This window comes from Ambystoma mexicanum, chromosome 2p (assembly GCF_040938575.1).
Source record: "Ambystoma mexicanum isolate Mex_15411 chromosome 2p, UKY_AmexF1_1, whole genome shotgun sequence".
NCBI lineage: Eukaryota > Metazoa > Chordata > Amphibia > Caudata > Ambystomatidae > Ambystoma > Ambystoma mexicanum.
The window spans coordinates 423,190,676-423,214,037 of record NC_090923.1 but is presented as its reverse complement, the minus strand read 5'-3'; the positions used below and the strand labels follow the sequence as shown (position 1 = coordinate 423,214,037).

At 48.7% G+C, this 23,362-nt stretch overlaps 1 protein-coding gene across 1 annotated transcript in view; it reads left to right on the top strand.

Annotated features, from left to right (window-relative positions):
• The window catches only part of LRIG1 (leucine rich repeats and immunoglobulin like domains 1), a 661,002-nt gene that overhangs the window by 322,259 nt on the left and 315,381 nt on the right, over positions 1 to 23,362 (top strand). The window contains exons 5-6 of the mRNA XM_069643785.1: positions 20,674 to 20,817; positions 21,705 to 21,848. Of these exons, the coding sequence (XP_069499886.1) occupies positions 20,674 to 20,817; positions 21,705 to 21,848 (288 nt within the window). The remainder of the gene's footprint in view (positions 1 to 20,673; positions 20,818 to 21,704; positions 21,849 to 23,362) is intronic.

The following is a 23,362-nucleotide window of genomic DNA, read 5'->3' as shown; positions in this document are numbered from 1 at the left end:
GTCTGCGGATAACATGCGTATTATCCAGGCAGCCAGAAAACCTTCGACCAGATCTCAGTACAAGATCAAATGGCTCAGGTTCTGTCATTGGTGTCTAGAGAAGAAATTGGATCCAAGGGGGGGCCACGGTTGACACGGTGTTGTCCTTCGTGTCCTTCCTAGCAGAGTCAGGGGTTCATGTTCTGTCATGCAGGACTTACCTGTCAGCGGTCTCTGTAAGAGGCATTTTGCTGGTTTAACACGCATTTACCCTCCAGTTCGTAATCCGCACCCGCCATGGGACCTGAATGTTGTCCTGACGACGCTGTGCCATAAACCCTTTGAGCCGATGGCTACTGTGGACCTCAAGTACTTGTCTTGGAAACTGTCCTTTTTGGTCGCCGTCACATCGGCAAGGAGAGTGAGTGAGCTCCAGGCATTGTCGGTGGAGCATCCTTTCTTGGTCTTTCACAAGGACAAGGTAGTCCTTCGAACTAATCCAGCTTTTCTGCTGAAGGTGGTGACTGAATTCAATTTGAATCAATCGAGCTCCCTACCGGTCTTTTTTCTGAACCCCGCCTCTGAGGCGGAGAGGGTTCTACACTGTCTTGATGTCTGAAGTGCTCTCAAGTTCTACCTGGATAGGACTTCCGAGTTTAGAAGTTCTTCTCAACTTTTTGTGACTTTCAGCAACCCTCAAGGCAAACGGGCGTCTAAGGCAACTATTTCTAGGTGGATTGCCGCCTGTATCACGGAGTCTTTCACTGTCCAAAAGCTGAAACCTCCTAAAGGTATTCATGCACACCTGCTGCGGGGCAAGGCAGCTACGGTTGCTTTTCAGAAATATGTTCCCTGGGAGTCCATCGCTAGGGCAGCTACTTGGGCCTCCATCTGCTTTCTGTAAGCATTACTGCCTCGATATGAGTTCTAGAGCTGATGCTCAGTTTGGTCAGGCTGTGCTGAAGAACCTTTTTCAGTAAGGGGTATTTTCATCGACCTGTAGTTCCTGTAAGGAGTGTTTGGGAATCTCCCACAAGTATGGAGGAAAGGGGATGGCACGTAGGAGTATTAACAGGTTAGTCACCGTAGTGACCACCTTACTCCTAGTCCATAGTCCCCTCTCCTCCATTCGCCAGCCCGCCGTCCCCTCTAATAAGGTTCCTCTGTATTGGTAATGGGTCTCTGACCTGGCAAAGAAAAGGACTAAGAGGCGATGCGTGGGGCGGAGCCAAGGTGGGCGGGGTTACGGCCGCGTGCCGGGCCCCACGCAGGAAAGAGAGGAAGGACACATTTTTGGAAAAATTTGGATGCTTTTTACAAAGTGCTCCTGTCCCGTCCCACAGGACGGAGAGATGTCCCACAAGTATGGAGGGAAGGGGACTATGGACTAGGAGTAAGGTGGTCACTACGGTGAGTAACCTGTTAAAAATGCTGCATCAGCACTTTACGAGGCCACTAGAGCTCACCTGCTCGACGATTGTGATTTCCTTGCCGTCGCTGTGGTAGATTTTGTTGCTTCAGTATCGTGTACATTAAATGGCACTTTATTCTTTCTAATAAATGTTGCCTTTCCTTCAAATATATATAATATATATTTCTGAGGCTTGTGGAATCTGCTTAGATCACATGCTGTGCATAGGCCGACATCTAGTGGAAGCTGCGGAGTATTACAGTTTGTTTTTCGAAACTCGAAAATGGGCGTCGACACAGGGCGTGCCAGTAATACTATCCCTAGTGTGACGTCCACTGTACCCAAGATCCCTCACGCGTCTAGGATCCTCAGATTGTTTTTTTCCGCCATACTGGTCGGAAGCGTTTTGCGGAGTCCCCTGGCCTTAGCCATACTTTTGCTAAAAATTAAAAATAATAATCTATTGACATCCTTCCCCAACCCAACGTCGAACTTCGACACTCGACGCCGGCTGGAGAAGAAAGCGACCGTCGGCTGCTGCAGGACAGATTTGGGCCTCGGAAGGCTGCTGGCCTTGGCCCGGGCCTTGGCAGGCCTCTGGCCTCGGCCCTGCAAGTAGGGAGAGTGGGGGGGTGGTACATACTCTACACTCTTGGTATATAGGTACACCTTATACATTTCCTACACTTAACAGCCCGCTGCCTCAAGGTGCGTATGGAGGGTACCCCTTTTCAATTCTGCCCCAAGTGCAATCGCAAATACCCTTGGGTCGACAGGCACGCCACTTGCAATCTCTGCTTGCCGAGGGACCACCCCGAAGCGAACTGCAGAGCGTGTAGTAGGTTTAAACCTAAGACACTTAAGGACCGTTCGACGAAGCGTTGGGCCCACCACGCCAGGCAGGCGGCCATGGCAGCGGAGGGCGCCTTTAGCGACGGCAGCGACGCCGTACTTTCGGACGGCGAGGGCATTACGGCGTCGAAAGACAGCCGAGCGCAGGTCCCCGACCTCGGAAGGTCGTCCGGCAGGGCGGCTATGGGGAAGACCCCCGGCGACACAAGCGCTTCACATACTACACACACTAAACACACTAAGTCCAACCGAGACTCGACGACGTCGAGTTCTCAAAGAGGCACAAACAGAACGGTCCGATTCGGTGTCCTCTGGGCGCTCTCGATCAAGATCGCCGCATGACTCCAGGCAATCATCCACTCTTGCCAAGAGTGCCTCGCTCCTTAGGCTAACAGAAGTTCGATCGTCGGAAGACGAAGACGACTTCCACCCCCAGGCCGCGCTCCAGGAGTCGGAGCCCGCAGTTAAAGCCAGCGAGGCCCCACGCTCAAAGGACAGGGACACCACCCCCGATCCTCGACGCCAGGCGTCGAAAAATTCCGGAGCCACTAAAGGACAGGGAAAACATTTTTCCACGCACGGGGAGGGGGGAAAACAGCAGAAGAAACTACCTGTGCATTCTTCCACACCTGTGAAACACTCCACTCCCCCTAAACAGACAAAACCAGGTCTGCTGATAGGTCTACAACCAGCAAAGCTACTCAAGATAAATCCCATAGACTTGCTGAGAGAGTCATTCCCAGTTCCAAAAAATTGTCCAGTGAAGACATAGATAGGGTCATGTCAAGAATGTCTTCTTTGGCAGATTTTTATGATAAAAATCCAGAACATTTCCTCTCGTATGATCCACAAGGGGCCACTCCCTCAGGCTCTACTGATCCTATTCCCCCCCTCCCCCCCGAGTAAAAAGCCCCGGTTTGAAACTCCGATGAGGTCAGAACCCTTCGAGGTACAACCTTACGCAAGACCATACTCACGGTATCAAGGAGAGGCTTCCTTTGGTGAGGACCAAGAATTTGGTATGATAGAAGAGCAAACCGGGACAGGCTACTATGGGGATGAGGACCAGGAAGAAGAAGAGGAGGACCTGGAAACATACAGAGTAGATTCCCCGGTAGAGAACGAAGCCCCGGTTACCGACTCCCCGGTCGATAACCAACCCCTCCTAAATGAGGTTCTCGCTTGCGCAGCAGAACATTTCCACATTGACACCCACGGTGTCCAGGAGGAAAGAGACTTCGCAGAAGAGTTAGTGGGAGAAAGGAGGCCTGTTGCCCAGACCATCCCTATCCTTAAATCCATTCAGCGGAGAATAGATCCGTCCCTGGTGAACCTGAACCTCACCAGAGCAGTCAATCCCAGGGTTGAAAAACTTTTCAGGGCGGCCCAGTCTGACCCTCTATATATAAGAGGACATCTGAAGCCAGACTCCCTAGTTGTCACCAACACTCGTAAGAGGGCTGGAACACCCTTGTCATCGTCCGAAGCTCCTCCCGACAAGGAGAGCAAAAAACTATACGGTTTCGGCAGGAAAGTAGCCTCAACGTCCGCCTATCAAGCAAGGATTGCTAACTCCACCACCCTGTTGGCCAGCTACAACTGCCATCAGTGAGAAGAAGTCGCGGCACTCATAGCCTCTGCTCCTGAACCTTTAAAGGGCCAGTTAGCTCGGATTTCCGCAGAGGGTAGAGCCGTGTCTGGTTGCATTTTGAAAGCAACCTTCGACGCCGCGGACAACGCAGGCAGATTGTTAGCGGAGGACACTGTTATCAAAAGACATGCGTGGTTACGGCAGTCTGGTTTTAAGGCAGAAACCCAGGCATCATTGTTGGACAAACCGGTGGAAACCGATCAGTTGTTTAGTAAGGCGGTCGAAGACGCACTAAAAAATGCCAAGGACGAATATGAAACACTCAAGTCCCTTGGCCAGTTAACCAATAAACCCCCTAACTAGAGAGGGAATAGTAATTTTCGTCGCCCACGCGGCCAAAATTCCCAGAGAGGATCTAACTATTCCCAGGGGCAGGGTACACAGTGGAACAACAACCAACAGTCTACCCAGGGTTACGGCAGAGGTAATAGGAGAGGTCGTGGTAAAGGCAGAGGCAGCCCCAGCAAGGGAGGCGGCACGCCTCCACCAAAGCAGTGACGCTCAGTTCAGGGTCCCTTCTCACGCAACCCCAGTAGGGGGACGCATTTCCAACTTCACCCAGGCTTGGGAAGGGATCACATCAGACAGATGGGTGCTGTCAACAGTATCCACAGGATATTGTATAGAGCTACTGCAGCATCCCCGGAACCATCCTCCACGACAAAGAGTACACTCTTTAGAACATCAGAAGATTCTCCTCAAGGAGATCGCCATTCTGCTAGAAAAGGACGCGATAGAACTCGTCCCGGGACACCAGGTAAACAAGGGTATTTATTCAACTTACTTCCTTGTGCCAAAGAAAGATTTGACAATGCGCCCAGTATTGGACTTACGGCCTGCCAACAAGTATGTCAAGCCCCAAAAATTTCATATGACCACGCTACAAGAGGTAATCCCCCTCCTAAAAAAGGGGATTACATGGCAACCTTGGATATGAAAGATGCTTATTTTCATATTTCCATGTTCCCACCGCACAAAGTATTTGCACTTCAAGGTGGACAGTCGACACTACCAATTTAAGGTACTGCCCTTCGGGATAGCTTCAGCACCAAGGGTATTCACCAAGGTACTGGCGGTGGTGGCTGCACACCTACGCAGGGAGGCAATCCCAGTGTACCCTTATCTGGACGACTGGCTCATAACGGGGGAAACCCCAGGAATTTGCAGGACAAACATTCAAAGGACTATCGACCTCCTCCACGAGTTAAGCTTATCAATCAACGAGAAAGTCAAGCCTGGTGCCAAGCACCTCAAAACAATTCCTAGGAGCAATCCTAGATACCCAGAGGGGTTGACCTTTCCTTCAGAAGAAAGAATTCGGAATATACTACTGCAAATCCGCATTATCAGTCCGGTCAACAAATAACGGTACGCAAAGCAATGCGTTTACTGGGCATAGTGGCGTCATGTATTTACCTGGTCCCCCACGCGCGCCTGCACATGCGTCCCATGCAGGAATGGTTGGCGAAACAGTGGTCTCAGGTAAGTGGTCAGTGGGACGATCTAGTGGTCGTTTCGCCAACACTGGTACAAAGCCTTCACTGGTGGACATGAGAGAATCTCGCACAGGGGAAACCCTTTTACGATCCCGAAGTACAGGCAGTAGTCACTATAGATGCGTGTCTGACGGGGTGGGGAGCTCACCATCTCCACCACACAGCTCAGGGTCTCTGGTCTCACTCAGTAGCCAAGAACCACATCAACCTGCTAGAGCTTCTGGCAGTATTCAGAGCGATTCAGGCATTCGAGCCCCACCTACTAAACCTGTCAGTGCAAATCCGGACGGACAGCACAACAGCCATGTTCTACCTGAACAAGCAAGGAGGGTCTCGCTCGCCAAATCTGTCCAAGCTTGCCCAGAAAATCTGGATATGGGCACTCAGACGGAACATCTTCCTGTCATCACAACATGTTCCAGGGGAGCTCAAGTCCCTAGCGGATGCTCTGAGCAGAGACTCCCTCCCAGAGGAACACGAATGGGATCTACACAGAGAGGTCGTAGAAGATATCTTCTCTCAGTGGGGTTTCCCCACTATAGACTTATTCGCCACAAGCGAAAACAAACAATGCCCAGGATTTGCATCCAGGTTCCCCCAACCAGACTCCCAGGGGAACGCCCTGTGGATGAACTGGTCAGGGATGTTTGCGTACGCTTTTCCACCAACTCCTCTCATCAGGAAAGTGGTGAACAAGATGAACAGAGTCGATGACGCTCGTCCTAGTTGCTCCCATGTGGGCAAGACAACCGTGGTTCCCACACCTACGCAGGATGGCGGTGTGCAAACCCATCAAACTTCCATCCTGGTACAACCTACTGTCCCAGCACCAAGGTCAAACAGTGCACCAGCAACCCAACTCAATGAACCTGGCAGCATGGCTCCTGAGGTCATAGAGTTTGGACATCTCAATTTGCCACAGAGGTGTATGGACATCCTAAAGGAATCTAGGAAACCAAACACAAGGCACTGTTACTTTGACAAGTGGAAGAGGTTTGTTATCTGGTGCCAGAGTAGACAAATCAACCCAGTTGATTGCACTCCTTCCACTATTGTTACATACATGCTCCACCTGCTAGATGCAGGATTGGTTTTTGACTCACTGAAAGTACACCTGGCAGCCCTGTCGGCTTACACCACTTCCCATAACAAGGTTTTGTGGTGGAAAGTACCAGTAGTTAAAGCCTTCATGGAAGGAGTAAAGAGACTTCACCCTCCTATTTCAAACCCACCACCAGGGTGGGACCTTAATGTGGTGCTAGCCAAGCTCATGGGCCCCCCTTTCGAACCCATGCATAAAAGCAGTCTCAAACACCTGACTTAGAAAACGGCCTTCTTAGTAGCTATTACTTCTATAAGAAGGGTCAGTGAAATTCAGGCTCTGTCAGTGCAGGATCCCTTCTTTACTGTCCATAAAGACAAACTGGTTTTACGCACACACCCTAGGGTCTCACCTAAATTTATATCTAAATTCCATGTAAACCAGTCCATCGAGCTTCCGGCTTTCTTCCAGGACCCGCAAAGCTCGGCTGAGGTGAAACTACACACCCTAGATGTGCGTAGGGCGGTCCTCTACTATGTAAATAAGACCAGACCGCTAAGAAAAACAGATCAACTGTTTGTCGCCGTAGCTACAGGCAGAGAGGGGGATCGCGTCTCTAAAGGTGCCATCTCAAAGTGGATTATTAACTGTATCCAGCTGTGTTACTCACTTTCTGAAAGAACTCTGCCTTTCACGCCAGGAGCCCACTCTACTAGAGGCATTGGGGCCACTCTCACTTTCATTGCAAATGTACCCCTTGACACCATTTGCAAAGCAGCTACTTGGAGCTCTATTCACACTTTTACTCAGCATTACTGCATTGACACCCATTCCAAGGCAGATACACAAGTGGGACAAGCGGTTCTAAGACACTTATTTGCTCATGACCCTTCTCACATCCCACCTCCTTCAGGTACTGCTCGCTAATCTATGCACAGCATGTGATCTAAGCAGATTCCACAAGCCTCAGAAGGGATACATTACTCACCGTAATCGTATTTCTGATGCTTGTATCTGCTTAGATTCACATGCGACCCACCCTTCCTCCCCTCTGAGAGAAAGCGCATGATGGCTTGTAGTCTTACCTTTCTGTCTATCTGCTTGGATTATCTGTACTCGCGCTACTCATCATGCTACCTCATGTCAGAAAAATACAATCTGAGGATCCTAGACACGTGAAGGATCTTGGGTACAGTGGACGTCACACTAGGGATAGTATTACTGGCACGCCCTGTGTCGACGCCCATTTTCGAGTTTCGAAAAACAAACTGTAATACTCCGCAGCTGCCACTAGATGTCGGCCTATGCACAGCATGTGTATCTCAGCAGATACAAGCATCAGAAATACGATTACGGTGAGTAATGTATTATATATATATATATATATATGACAGAATTAACGTTTTTCAAAAAATGTTCATCTATACATCTGATGTGATCCCTACCTGTACATGTAGTCTCGAAAAAATAGACCCAGTATGTTTTTTCACAGTATCAAAACAATTTATTTTAATAAAGTTTTTCACAAAAGATTTTAAATTCCTAAAAATGTTTTGCAAGAAAATGACCCAACACAGCAAACCATGGTAGATATAAAACCAGTACAAATCACTAATTCCACACACATATAATCATATACAATGAACACAATACAAAAAACACACACAGATGATTTTTGCACTTCTTCAGAAAACTGAGTAATGTTAACTCAGACAAAAACATCCCGACATGTTTCAGTTCTTCTTTGCACTAATTGCATGAACTTTCTTCATGGGAAGAACTCTACTTTATTAGTCTCCACCATGCAATCCAGGGCCACGCAGGGAAATTTCAATAATGCTCCTCCTAGTAGGATATTAGCAGTGCTGGTGTGTCAATACACACTACAATAGCTGGAGACTTCTATTGTCAAGTCTTTGATTTTCTTTGTGGTTCTTGAATAACCTGGATCCTGACCAGTGCTCCTGTACGGTAAATATGCTGCAATGTACAACGCGGGAAGTGGGTAGGTGGTGTTTTCTATCCCGCACATACTGGGGTAATCTCCGCAAATCAGGTACCTTAGTTTTGTAGGTGCGATGAAAATGCGAGAGAGAGAAAAACAGCTCTGGTCGTGAAAGAAACGCTGCGGGCATTTATTTACCGTACATGAGCACTGGTCAGGATCCAGGTTATTCAAGAACCACAAAGAAAATCATAGACTTGACAATGTACAGGTAGGGATCACACCCAGGTAGGTATCACACCATATCAGATGTATAGATCAGCATTTTTTGAAAAACGTTTATTCTGTCTCATATATATATATTTGTGGTCGCACCCTGGCCGTGTGAGAGAGGGAGTATTCTAGAGGGGTACTGTTGGCCTTTAGTAAGGTGCCTTTGCTTCCTCTGTTCCTTCAATACTTGGACTGCAGTTCCGTCAGATGTAAGGGTTCTATGTTTGTGTAAATAAACCATGCAGCTTGAAATTTGTAGCAATTAAGTTCTTTAAATACTTGCTGCGGCCTGGTTTCTAGGTGTCTTTGTAGGTTAAGTGTTTTAATGTGGGTTATGGGCCATGATGTCATGACAGCAAGGTGTGTGTAATGTACCTATGTCACGTTGGAGGGTTGATGTCGGAGTGGCTCTGCGGGTTCCAGGTGTGTCAGTTAAAACTGGAAGCTGGCTGGATGGGATGTGCTAGTGTCTCTGTACAAAGTAACATACTTGGAATAAACTTACCATCGAGTCTTCTGCTGACTCTGGCGTGGTGTGTGACATAAAGGACCCCACTACTTCACTGGCGACGAGGATGCTGTAGTTGCAGTGAAGGGGGCGGCAAGTAGACGGGACACTGCCCTCCAGGTCCCACATCCCATCCAAGGAAGTGCCAGCTCCCCTGGAATCAGAAGGTGTTGGTCCATGGTTATCCAGCAGGCTGCGTGGTGCTGGAGCATCAACTGTTCAGCTCAAGGCCCAGGAAGGGCAGCCGTGGTGAGCAGAGGCCTGGGCAAGCAGTGCAAGAGAAGTAGCTGCATGGGATCCCGTGCCCAGAGGTCAGGCTGCAATGACGGGCGGCGCTGGTTTATGCAGAGGACTAATCTAGCGGAACGGTCCGTGTACCGGTGGCCGGGAAGTGCTGATAGAGTGGAGGAGATTTCTGAGCAATTTGGACCCAGCAGAGCGGTGTAAGTACCAGTGACCATGCGGTGCTGGTGTGCCGTTCCGGACCTAGCAGAGAGGACCGAGTGCCGGTGCCCTGGTGGTGCTGGTGAGTGCAGAAGGGGGTTTTGGGCGGTTCGGACCCCCGCCAGTTTGCTGGAGGAGCGTAGGTCTGTGCCTTTCCGCAGCGAGCAGAGGATTGATGACCTTGAGAGGGAGCATTGGCACATCTGCCCACGAACCACGTGTCTACATTGCAACGTGTAGCACAGTGATGCCAGCAGATGGTTGCCATGGGGAACATGCTTCCAACGGAGATCGAGAGCGTCCCAGTGCCGAGCGGACGAGAGTGTGGCCTGTGTGTGGGCAAATTCGTGACTCCGGGGAGAGTTCACTTGCCACCGTTTGGATGGTGCGAATTCCGTTCGTGGATTCCCGAAATAACTTAGGTGTCTGGGACAGCGAGTGTTGGATTGGCAGCATGGTGGGGAGCAACAGTCTTGTTGCAGCCTAGGGAAGATCACTGGTACAGAGGGAAGCCGGTGAGGAGGCAGTTGATTGAGGTGTTTAGGTATGTTCAAGTGAAAATGAGCATGCCCCTAATTTGTACTATGACATTGGAGGCGTTTTTCTGGGTTTTGGTCCACGAGTGTGGGAACACTAATTATTTAATTGTTACTGTGTTGGGAGAGGTTAGTATTTTCGTTTGTGTATGTGTAGTGGTCTCTGGGTTTAGAGGATGCATTAGGTGGGTGGCCATGGCTAAATGTTGTCCTGGGCCCTGTTGCATTAGTTATGAATGTTGATGTTGTGACCCCTGCGTGCCCCGTTTAAGTTTGTATAATTTTTAAAATTGGGGGTTTCATGGACATTAGGATTTTGCCAGATGCATTATGTATTGACATGTTTTTCCTTCTGGGGGGTAGGGGTTCATGGACATGTGGGTGTGGGGTATTCCATCTGGGGTCGGGGACAATTTGGACATGTGGGTGCAGGGTTCTGGTGTACCTTACGCAATGTGGAGATTTCCAAATGTTTCCACCTCATGTTTTACGGCCACACTCTTGTGTTATTCTTTATGGTATAGCTAATGCTAGGTGTTGTGTTTGTCTGGTTAATGTGCTACGCAATACCAAGCGGGTTCTCTAGTGTAGTTATTTGGTGACTGTTGCTTACAGTCGGGGCATGTGAGTGTGTGTATTCTTGAACTGTTGGTTACAGACAGGTCGGGCTTAGAGTAGAACAGTAGTGTTTTTTTTAAACTGTTGGTTACAGTTGGCTGTCAGCGGTGAATGACGGGTGGGTTTTTAGTTGGTGACTGCTGGCTGCAGTCAGGATGTATTGAGTGTAGAGCATTTTAACTGTGGATTACACTATGGGTGGCTACAGAATACCGGGTGGGTTCTGTAGTTTGGTGCGACTGTTGGTTATAGTCAAGGAGGATTTTGGTGTGACATTGGGTTACAGTCAAAGGGGGTTGAGTGAAGAGCATTTTAACTTTGGATTATTTGTGGTCTGCTACAGAATTCCAGCCGGGTTCTGTAGTGTGGTGTGATTGTTGGTAAAAATCAGGGTATGTGAGTGTGGTGCATTGTTAAGCTGTTGGTTACAGTTGTGGTCGGCTGCTGAATGCCTGGAGGATTTGTAGGTGGTGACTGTTGGTTACAGTCAGGGTGTAGTCTGGTGTGACTGTTGGTTACAGTCAGGGCTTATTTAATTTAACCTCTAATTATCTGGTCAGGCGCAGGTCATGGTGTTCCGAGATGAGCCTGCTTACTTGTAGCTGAATTAAGGGGGTACTCTTAACTTTTTGTGTGTCGGTTTTGTTGTAAGGAGGGAGTGGATTGAGTGGTAGCAAGCTTTCTTTGCGTTGTCTGTAGTGTGTTGCCGGTGCCGGTGAGCACATTTTCCCTCCCATGTGTATTCCATCTTCATGTGGTTTTTGGGTTTTGGTGCATCTTATTTCTTATGTGGTGTTTTGAGTATAAGCCCGTGTATCCATCTGGATTAGTGGTTTCTTTTTTGATCTGCATGCTGGCCACACGTAGGATTTTGTGAGGAGCTTTGTTGTTGGTGGGTTTCCTTTGTTGTAGTACAGAGGGAAAGGTGTTGTAATGTGAGTTATGGGTCGTGATGTCATGGACAGCAAGGTGTGTGAAATGTACCTATGTCACGTTGGAGTCTTGATGTCTGAATGGCTCCGAGGGTTCCAGATGTGTCAGTTAGAACTGGAAGCCAGCTTGATCGGATGTGCCAGCGTCTCTGTACCAAGTAACGTACTTGGAATTAATTTACCAATTAATCTTACCTGCTCACTCCGGCGTGGTGTGACATAAAGAACCCCACTACTTCGCTCATTAAACCTCTCTATTACATGCTTCATTCTCTGCTGTCCTCTCTTGCATGCTACTAAATAAACCCATTTCTCCAGCATGAGGTCTGGCATGGATTCACATGCTCATGAATATTCTCCATTGTCAGACTGGGAATCCTCGGTAAAGAAAAAATCAGTATCAGTTTCGTTTCTGATCTGTCTTTCTTGGTAGTAACCAATCACTGGTCTATGGGTCATACTGTCCTAGCCAATGACTGCCCTCTCCCTAAGCCCCACCCCTGGCATCCATCCTGAGATTTTTACCACACGTTCAAGTGGTGGGAGTCCTTGTGCTATAGCTCTTGAGCTTTTACTGTGTTTTGCGCTTTTTCAAAGAGTTTTTTCTCATTTTCCGGGTTAATCGAGCCTCAAGCTCCACCGTTTCTACTTCCGATCAACAGGGACCCGTTTCGGATTTATCTACGCCCCTCAAAGGTGAAGTTTTCGTCGAGTTATGCTTCTTGGAGGATTCCAGAAGTTTCTGAGGCCTACCTCGCGGACGAGAAGAACATGGCCCAGGAGAGGGGAAGCTTGGCTCCCGGCAAACTGTTCAGGATCTGCCCTGGAAGCAACCTACAAAATGTGTTCAAGGAGGATGAGGATTCGAAATGCCTTTACTGCCTCCAAGAGGACAAAACGCACGTGGAGGAGGACTGTGCGTTTTGCATGAACATGTCGGATCGGACTATGAGGGATCGTCTGACCCGTCTCTCCAACTGGCTGGAAGGTGAGAGCCCAGCAGGTGAGAAGAAGTTGTCCAAGCAGTCTTCTAAGTCCTGTGAGGGCGCCCCGGCGACGGGGGCCCAACAGAAGGCAAAGCACTGCGAGCCCACGGGCACCGGGAGCGCCGAACGGTCGGGCTCCTCGGCTGCCAGGCAAGGCGCACCTTCACTGATGCCATCAACCACGAGCCAACGCTCTGGCTCGGGGAAGAGAAAATCCAAGAACCCGGCTAAGCTTCTGGAGAGGCCGCGGTCGATCTTGAAGGAACTGGCCGAGGGGGAGCGAGGCGGTGACCCGCCCCCCTAAGGTGAAGGCCTCAAGCACGCCCAAGGTGGTGAAGGCCTTGATTCACCCGGCTAAGCCCTCTATCGAAGGAGTTGCTGCGATCCTGGCGAAGCCTGTGGAGGCTATATCAGTGGAGGCGACCTCGGGGCCCAGAGTTTCCCTCTTTTAATCCTCTTTTAAGCCCATTGAGAAGACCCCGGTAGAAAAAGGGGGGGGGGGGTCGATGGCCGTTACGGACACAACCTCCGAGGAGGATCTGACCGAGAATTTGGAAGAGGCCCGGTCCCACGGGAGGAAACCCAAGGAGGGGGACGACGAGAGCGAGTGTGGCAACGACGACGAGGTTCCCGTGGAGGAACAACCGTCACTCCTGGCACACCCGTCGCAACCCAAGCCTCAGGATAACTCGGCGCCCATTTGTCCGGCAATCCAAGCCTTATGCACGGAGATAAGGATGAGACTGCCCCTACCTCCGACGGACGACCCAGCTGCACCGGGTCCTTCGGGAAGCCCTCCAAACAAGAGGAGAATTCATCCAGTGCCCCTTCAGCCCTCACGGCCTCCTCAGCCTTTGACGGATGACGACAGCGGTGACGACGGGATTGGCTCCTTACACGCCATGATTGCCAGGGCATCCGAGCTTCTTCAGCTCTGCCCTGAAGAGAAGGCTTCCTCTACCAACGGCACGAGGCCAAGAGGAAGACGGTCCTCGCAGTGCCGTTGCTGGATGACATCAAGAACCCGTCCACGACACCTGCCAAGAGAGACCGGTACGAGAAATCGTACTGGGTTCCCGACGACGCCCCGTTGTGCCTTAGGGCACAGCCGACCCCGGATTCGGTCTACTCAGCAGCGGTCAAGAAGAAAGTGGGCGGGGGGGTGGACATTGGCTTCATCTTCAACTTCCCCACCGGACGGCGAGGGAAAGAAGCTGGATGCCGTGGGACGAGGAGTCATCACGGCTTCGACGATTAAGGCGGCCAACGCCCTAGCGATTGTGGCCCTCTACGACAGGGGATTGTGGTACAAGATCGCCCCCCTGTTGGACTTCCTCCCGGACGACAAGAGGGCCGAGGCCCTGGCGATCCTACAGGAGGGTGAGGTGGCATCTGACCACGCCATAACTGTGGCCACGGTCATTGCCGACACCGATTTCCGCCAGTTGGGCAACCGCGTTTGCCTTCGACGGCGGGGGTGGCTCAAGGCGATGGATTTCCGCCAGGACGTGCAAGGCAAGGTTTTGGACATGCCCTTCGACGGGAACAATCTGTTTGGAAAGACTGTGGATGAGTCGCTGCAGGCCATCAATACTGACACGGAGACGGCTCGTGCCTTGGGAGTTCTGCAGCAACGGTGGCCGCCCTTTCGGAACTCCGGAGGCAAGCAAAGTGCCTCCAAAGGATTTGGCGGCAGCTCCTCGACCTACCATCAGGCGGCCCGCTCCTCGTCGTAAGAAGCCTACAGGGGACGAGGCAAGTCAGGTGGATCTCGCCGTCGTCGCCAGGGTGGCCAAGGAAGCAAGGCTGCTTCCAAGCAAAGTTCCAAGCACGTCAGCGTGTGGGAGTCCATCTCCACTGACCGTTGGGTGCTGGATGCCCTGGCCCACGGGCATACTCTGGAATTTCTGAAGAAGTGCCCTCGAATTCCTCCAGTGGCCAGGAAGGAAAACCACGTCCCTCAACTGCTGTATAGGTAAGGGCGATGCTCAAAGGAGCCATCAAGCTCGTCCCAAAGAGGCTCCGGAGTATACTCAAGATACTTCCTCGTCCGGAAGACGACAGGAGGTTGGCGTCCCATCCTGGACTTGCGTTGGCTAAACAAATACATCAAGGCACAGAAGTTCCGGATGGTCACCCTCCAGCACGTGCTGGGCCAGCTGGAGGAAGGCGACTTCCTATCGTCGTTGGATTTGGAGGATGCGTACTTTCACATCCCCATCCTAAAAGGACACCAAAGGTTTCTCAGGTTCGTAGTCCAGGGGCGGCACTACCAGTTCAAGGCCCTCCCGTTCAGATTGAAGTCGGCACCCAGGGTGTTCACCAAGTGCCTGGCACCAGTGGCGGTGCGGCTGCGCCTGTAGGGGATCCACATCTACCCTACCTGGACGACTGGCTCATCCGAGCAGGGACGAGGGAACTCGCCGTCGAACACACAGCAAAGACCGTCCGGCTGCTCACGGACCTGGGATTTTTCATCAACTTCCCCAAATCCCACCTGGTTCTGTCGCAGATCGCGCTGTTTCTGGGAGCCAGGCTAGATACAGTGGCGCGATTGGCCTCGCCGTTGGAGGAAAGAACACAGGCCATCCTGGGCAGGGTACAGCGTCTGCTGGCCACGGACATGACCAGAGTGAGGTCCAAGTCCCTTCTCGGGATGATGTCCTCTTGCATCTATCTGGTGCACCTGTGCAGGCTTCGGATGCGCCTTCTGCAGGAGTTCCTCGACTCCCGTTGGATGCAAGCGACGGGCGGCTTCGAGGACAAGATCTCGCTCAACGAAGTATTCCGTCAAGCAATTCGATGGTGGGGCACCCGCGCGCATCTCGCGGCGGGCACAGACTTTCAGACCCCAGCATACCAGGTGACGGGTGATGACGGATGCCTCCATGGAGGGGTGGGGAGCGCACACCGGAGATCTCCGGGAGCCACAGGCCTCTCGCATGAAGGAGAGGCCGCTCCACATCAACGTACTGGAGCTCCAGGCAGTGTTCTGGGCCCTCAAGTCATTCCTCCCGTCTCTCAAGGGCAAAGTGGTGAGGATCTTCACCGACAACACCACCACGATGTTCTACATCCGGAAGCAGGGAGGAACCAGATCCCCAGCCCTGTCCAAGGAAGCCGAGGATCTGTGACACTGGGCCGTTACCCAGGGGATGTTTCTGGTACCTTTTCATCTAGCAGGGATGAAAAACACCATCACCGACTCACTCAGCAGGGAGCTGTGCTCATGCCACGAGGGGGGAACTACGCCAGGATCAAGTGGATCGACTCTTCCGGCGATGGGGCAATCCCCAAATCGACCTGTTCGCGACGGCGACGAACTGAAAGTACCAGAGGTTCGCCGGCAGGTTCCCCCAGCCGAGGAGCATGGGCAATGCTTTCTCGTTCCCCTGGGACGGCCTGTTCCTGTACGCGTTGCCGTTTCTGCTCAGGCTCATCAACCAACTCAAGCGATCCCGGTGCAGGATGATCCTTGTCGCACTGAGGTGGCCGAGACCGATATGGTTCCCGGACCTTCTGGACTTGTCATCGTCCCCACCAGTCAAACTGTCGACGGACGCAGATCTTCTCTCCAGAGAAGGAGGCGCCATTCTTCATCCTGACCCGGAGTCGCTGAACTTGCAGGCCTGGCTCCTGCAGCACTAGAGTTTGGAGGGTACGATATCCCGGCTGACTGCAGAGATTCTTGCAAAGGCCAGGGCGTCCTCAACTCTCAAGTGCTACGGACACAAGTGGAAGAGGTTCTCTGTCTGGTGCCGTGCACAGAAGACTAACCCTCTACGGATTACAGCCCCTCAAGTGCTACCATACTTACTGTCGCTGGCCATAGCTGGACTAGCTCATGCTTCCATTAAGATACATCTGGCAGCGATTTCCCGATGCACCAGAACTGCAGACGGTGATCCGTTTGGTCTCATCGCCTGGTGAAGGAGTTTATGAAAGGACTGTTTCGATCGCTCCCGCCGGTGAAGGCTCCAGCCCCAGCGTGGGAGCTCAACGTGGTGCTGACCAGGCTCATGGGCCTGCCATTCGAGCCCTTGCATTCGGCTCCGTTGAAGTTCCGCTCGTGGAAGACAGCGTTCCTTGTGGCCATCACCTCTGCACAACGCATGGGAGAGATTCAGGCCCTATCCTGCAAGCCTCCATACTTGACTTTCCATGAGACGAGGGTAGTGCTGAGGACGCACCCCTCCTTCATGCCCAAGGTGCTGTCGGACTTCCACCTCAACGAGCCCTTGGTGTTGCCAGTTTTCTTCCCGTCGCCTTCGTCGCCGGCCGAGAGGACTCTGCACTCGCTGGATGTAACTAGAGTGCTCAAGTTCTACGTGGACCGAACGAAGAGTTTTCGGAAGACATCACAGCTGTTTGTGAACTTTGGACCTGTGAACCAAGGGAAGGCTCTCTTGAAGGCTTCCATTTCCAGATGGCTCTCCGGCTGCATCATGCACTGTCATCGGTTGGCAAACCGACCGTTGCCAGCCGTCCAAGAGCCCATTCGACCAGAGCGATCGCTGCTACCACAGCGTTCTTGTCTGGTGTGCCCCTGCTGGACATCTGCAGGGCTGCTACGTGGAGGTCGACGCACACCTTCACGAGATTCTACTGCGCCGACTGGGATTCCAGGGAGGAGTCCAGCCAGCCAGGCAGTGCTGCGCAACCTGTTCGCTTAAGGTGAGCCTGGTGAGGAGGTAAGAGATGCTTAATGTTGAGTTTATGCAATGCTTAATGTTGAGCCTTGCCACCTCCCGTGGTTGTGCATGTGTGTACTGCTATGTATTCTTAAATTCATGAGCATGTGAATCCATGCCAGACCCCATGCTGGAGAAGGAACAAGTTACTTACCTGTAACTGTTGTTCTCCAGCATGGGTCTGGCATGGATTCACATGCGAACCCTCCCTCCTTCCCCTCTGCGGCTCTTCACTTGGTCATACTGCCACTTTACCTGCTACCAAATCTGAGGATGGCTGCCAACGGCGGGGCTTAGGGAGAGGGCAGTCATTGGCTGGGGACAGTATGACCCAGAGACCAGTGATTGGGTACTACTAAGAAAGACAGATCAGAAACGAAACTGATACTGATTTTTTTCTTTACCCGAGGATTCCCAGCCTGACGACGGGGAATATTCATGAGCATGTGAATCCATGCCAGACCCATGCTGGAGAACAACAGTTACAGGTAAGTAACTTGTTCCATCCTGTAAGGCATGTGTTCACGAACATAAGAGATTCATGCTTATACATCAGAAATATATGCAGGGAAAGTTTTTTTAAAAATGTGCTTGTTTGTGACTTCAAACCTAAACTTTAACTAGTTATCACAATAATGTAATTGTCATCTTATTACTGGTGATTAGTGAAGAAAAAATTAGACTTGAATAAGACACTGGACTTGAGAGCCATTGAAGGCTACAGGCCAAATATATAATGGAGACTAATGAATTCCCAACCAAACTATACTTTATCTGAATATAAAGTCACCAAAGCTTTTGTGCCATACAAAGCTCGAAAACTCGGGCCCATCTATCCTCCAACTGTGTGACTGAACACCCGAATGGGGGTTGCGGTGGCCATGGGCAAGAAGCAGGGATGATACTTGGGTAAGGTGTGAGGGCAAGACTTAAAATAATTTTTGGTATTAACTTTGGCCAGCAGTGAAGCTGTTGCCCATGTGCAATGTGTATATTCGCTTCCGTTGGTTGTGCTGTCTTTACTAGCATATTATGTATATGGGCGAAAGTACCCCTATAGTACTTTAAAAGCATATGGCAAGTGACCTAATACCTTATTACAGCTATGGTCACATTTGCTTGTTATTAGAAAATAAGAACACATTTGTGATGACGTAATTTCAGCTAACCAGTAAGGTCCCGATGAGCTTGCAAACTGCTTTCGATAGTGCAAACTCTTTGATGCTGCCGATATGTAAGGGGTGTATCAGTAAAAAAACAAGGGAAAATAAGGCCGGCAAATTCAATGTCTGTCTTCGTAAATGTAGATGTTCTTTGGCCTTTAATGCAGGGTAGGATTTAAAAAATAATTTAAAAAAAGAATAATTAACAATGGCAATGTAATCCAGCACACATTTGAAAAACATGTAAGTGTACCAAGCAGCAGCGACTAAAACATGCGTTTTAAATCGTCATTCACAAATCACTACCCAGGGGCGTCATTTGGGGGTCTCCCTTACTACCCCTGTGGTCTCTCTTGCTACCCTTTTAAATATGATTTTTTTTTTAATGTAAGTAAGCTCCTGGGCTGGCTGTGGCCAGTGCAATGTGGCTCTTTGTTTCTGGAGTGGCTGGCTTTCTTGTTCATGCCTCTTAAAAAAATATATATATATAATAGGGGGTTGCACTAGTGTAACACTTTGAGCAGATACCCTAAATAAGAAAGAATAGGAATAACAAACATTCTGGAATTCTATACAATAATTGCTAAACTCATTAAAAGTTTATTTCAGGCAAACTTGAGGGGGCGAGTTCCTGATTTAGTCTGTTCAACACCTCAACTCAACCTTTCATCCTTCTGATATCGATAAATGAGTAACAAGACAGGTTGGGTGATATTGTATGTATATTTGTTCTATATAGAGCACTTAAGCGTATGTGTTTTATAATGACACTTCATTCTGATTTGGCCATGGATGTCTGCTTGCATTCACAGAAATTTGGTAATATGGGCCTATATTAACGATACGTATGGTGATCCATTCTTGTATGAAATGTGTATCACATTATAGTGATATCATAACCATATTTTTCGTTACGTACTTAGGAACAATGCTATGTGATGCCCCTTCCTGTTTTGTCAAGGGGCGAAAGGTCGTGTTCCTTCGCTTCCTGTGATGTCACTTCGGGTCGGATGAAATGGGGGTCAAGAGTCGTGTGATGTCACTCCCGCTACCCCTGGCATTTTGGTGAAATGACGTCCCTGTCACTACCCAATTTGGCCAGCCACACACGCGCCTATGCAATGTCCACTGCTATAACTGAGCTTTCACTATGAAGCATTCATTCAGCACCACTGAGAAGCTGGCTGGAACTGGGGAGATTGTTCACTGTTATTATGATTCGAGTATTTGAGCGCAGACCTATCTTTGCGAATCAACAGAGAACTTTAAAATCATAGGGGGAAGAATAAGGTTAGGGAGCAGAGAAACAATGGAGTGGAGCTCTACCCACAGGGGAAAGAGTGCAATTGTCAGCCATGGGAACTTCAAGTTAACTAAGGGAGGAAACGGTGTGGATCAGATCACCCATTCCCAGGAAGTGTGGCGTGTGGAGGGTGTGTGGACCCTAGGTGTTAGGGAGGAGTAATTCATTAAAGGCTATGCATCTTCAAAAGCTCTGGCAAAGAGGTATATCTTTTTACCTAAACCTAAAACAAGAAGACTGAAACAAGGAGGGGCTGGGGGGTGACATTTTGCAAAGCGTAGAAACAAACAAATGGAGGGAAAGAAGACGAAATGAATTTTTAAAAAAAGTGATGAAAGGAAAAGTAAATTGGTCAAAAGCATACAGAGTTGTAACAAGAAACTAGGGAGTTAAACAATATGAACATTGTTTGAATGACAATATGAACATTGTTTGAATGATAAAGGTGGGATATAGAATTGGACGCCGGGATTTTGGTGTGCAGTTACAAATGTTTTATGTCACCTCGTCGCTTTCACTGATTACGGCCCGCAGTGTGTGGCCTTGTGTGTCTCCATTTTGTCATGGCACTCCTCAGTGTCTTGCAATAACATATATGTAGTATATCCCATACAAAAAGAAAATGGTCTAAACCAATGCCATTCTGAATTTCTATTTTATTTATTCTTACAAATAAGCATATATGCTTAAAGATATTGCATTTTGTGGTTGAAAGCAAGGATTGGGGACTGGGACATGATAAATCTAGTTTCAAGCTTCATTGTGTTATCAGTAGCATAGTACTTTGAATTTCAATGGCACCACTGATTCAACCACTGTGTTTTTTGTAATTAACTATTACAGCTTCCTGTCGAGCAACCGAATTGTCACTTTGGAGGTTGGTGCTTTTGATAACCTATCACGGTCGCTGCGCAGCCTTCGTCTCAGTAAAAATCGAATTGGCCACCTTCCTGTTAAGGCATTTAAGTTACCCATGCTAACACAACTGTGAGTAGAAACATACTTTATCTAACCAATGTATTCTGGGAAGAAATGATACAAAAACAACCATGGTCAACCTGAATTCTTTTATATTTTAAATGCACCTCATTTAATATTCCTGTGGTGACACGTAATGAACCAATCTATTTATTGGCTAGTCATGGCATTCTTTCAAAGAGTACACTGTTATAAATGATTGCACTCTAATGCTAGGAAATGAATCAAGTGTGATGCTTTCTGTTACATGCCATTTGTTTCCCCTATTAGCATTTGGGGAAACACAAAGAATCCATTAGATACACTTTTGAATAGTGAGACTGAACATCTAAATTGCTAATTTTCCATTAAAAATCAAGAGATTTCCCCCTCTCTCCCAATGAGGTCAACAAGGGGCCATAATATGATATGATGTATTGGTATGCACAAAGGAGGCACCAGGCACCTCTCCATTTTTGAGTTTGAAGAATAACCTTTACAGGCACCTGCACAGAAGGACTCTGAGCATTTCCAAGGAGCTCTATCTGAAATCCTTTGTGAAATCATTTCTGTGTTAAAGTCGACATGAAGTGGGAATGATGCAGATCTACCACCAATTAATAACGTTTTACTAAGAGGACTGGTTTAGTAAGGTCAATTCATGTTGTGTTGAGCTGCTTATGGGGTAAAGAGTGCCTGGTATCTGGTTTGTTATATCTTCACATTGACATCATCCTTGCACAAGAGGAGCACCGTGGTCCCCATTCTTTCAGCTTCTGGTAAAACATAGGAAATTCAATAAAATCTTCAAATAGTTATCCAGAAGTGTGGGGTGGTTCTTCTATTTCGTGTTATGTTGGTCATCCCCTGTTGTAGGCTGACTGCTACTGTTCAAAATGTGATGTCTGTTGTTGCAGGGACTTGAACCGAAATCGAATTCAGTTGATCGATGGGCTAACGTTCCATGGGCTGGACAGCTTGGAGGTTCTGAAACTGCAACGAAACAACATCAGCAGGCTGACTGATGGTGCTTTTTGGGGTCTCTCAAAGATGCAAGCCCTGTAAGTGGAGGGAACCTTGTCTTTGTGTTCTAGAACTGAGAAACTGCTTAGTTGTGGAGACTTATGAAGGGTGCCTGTGATAAAAATCCTGACGTTCTTATGCCAGTTTTCTTTTCACGCCCTCCATCTCTATTTCTATGACCAAGGCTTTTCATGGGTGAAAATAATTGTGATATATCGAAACATATTAAATGACTTCAGAAAGATGGCCTTGGTATCTTGTTATGGAAGGTGGAGGAGTATTTTAAAAATGTACTATGAAAGCACATTATTCATCATAAACTCCAGACTAACCCTTTGCATCTCACAGGTAGCAACCATGCCCTTGGCCGCTAGTTTGTTGATTGGTCTTATTCCAACCTCTAACAAATGCATCTTCCCCAATCCAGATACAGATATGATGTCACTTTCTTAAAACAAGGTTTTGCATGTAGTGGCAATTTCCTGAACAGAAAAAGCAGCAGTACTCAATGGAAATTGCAAACCATTCGGAGCAATGTATTATCCATTATAGCAAAACAGGCCAACGTTGTGAACGGTTTTTTGAGAATATGAAACTTGATTTAAAAACCTATTACATTCCACTAGCAGATACCTCTGCTAAGACCAACAGTTGACACATTTTATTTAGGTAGCACTATTCCTCATATTGCCACTGTATATGTGTAAGGGGGAATTCCTCTCTTGGTGTTCCGGTGATCAATTTTTATGGGACCCCTACAAATTGTGCTTTTTCCTGTGCCTGACTTTGACCTTATTTTAGTCTTCGGAGGAACTTCAGTAGAGCCCACCCCGTACCCACACCACCACTGCATCTTTTTTAATGTGCTCTCAATTTGCTACTCCATATGGCTTGTAGGGCAAATGTGTTTTTTATTCTCCCCATTATGGCCCTACTGTGATTATATTACCCTACACTAGGATTCTGCAACCTTTGGCTCTCCAGGTGTTTTGGACTACTGCTACAGTGCTTCCTTCCCAGCATAGTCAAATGGTGATGGATCACGGGAGTAGAGCGATAGACCAAAACTTGTGGCGAGCCACAGATTGTAGACCCCAATCCTACACTAATGTGGAGTAGGATGGTGTCTAAAATTTAGTTTTGGTTTTACCAGTAGCGCATGCCAATTTACTGCACTAGTCGCCAAATGTACTAGTATGATGATGATGATTCTGATTTTTGTGAACTTGTGTCCATTTGTGAATTGTTAACCCCTTCTCCCTCAAGACCTAATATTCAGTATGTGGTTTACAAGCGTAATAGTGATGTTACAATGTACTAGAGCTTTAGGGAAATGTTTGGCATTTGTGGATCCTAAATATGATTCCATAATGAGCTGCTTGTGACAAGGGATCCCACTTTTTGTTCCCATCCTCTAGCGTTAAATGTACTGAAATGTCCACCAGGTGTAGGTCCTAGATTTGGGTTTGGCGTCAGAATGGTCCGTCTAGACGCCCTATTACTGTTTTATACTATATGCTGCTTTCATGTATGACAACCCAAGTACTTATTT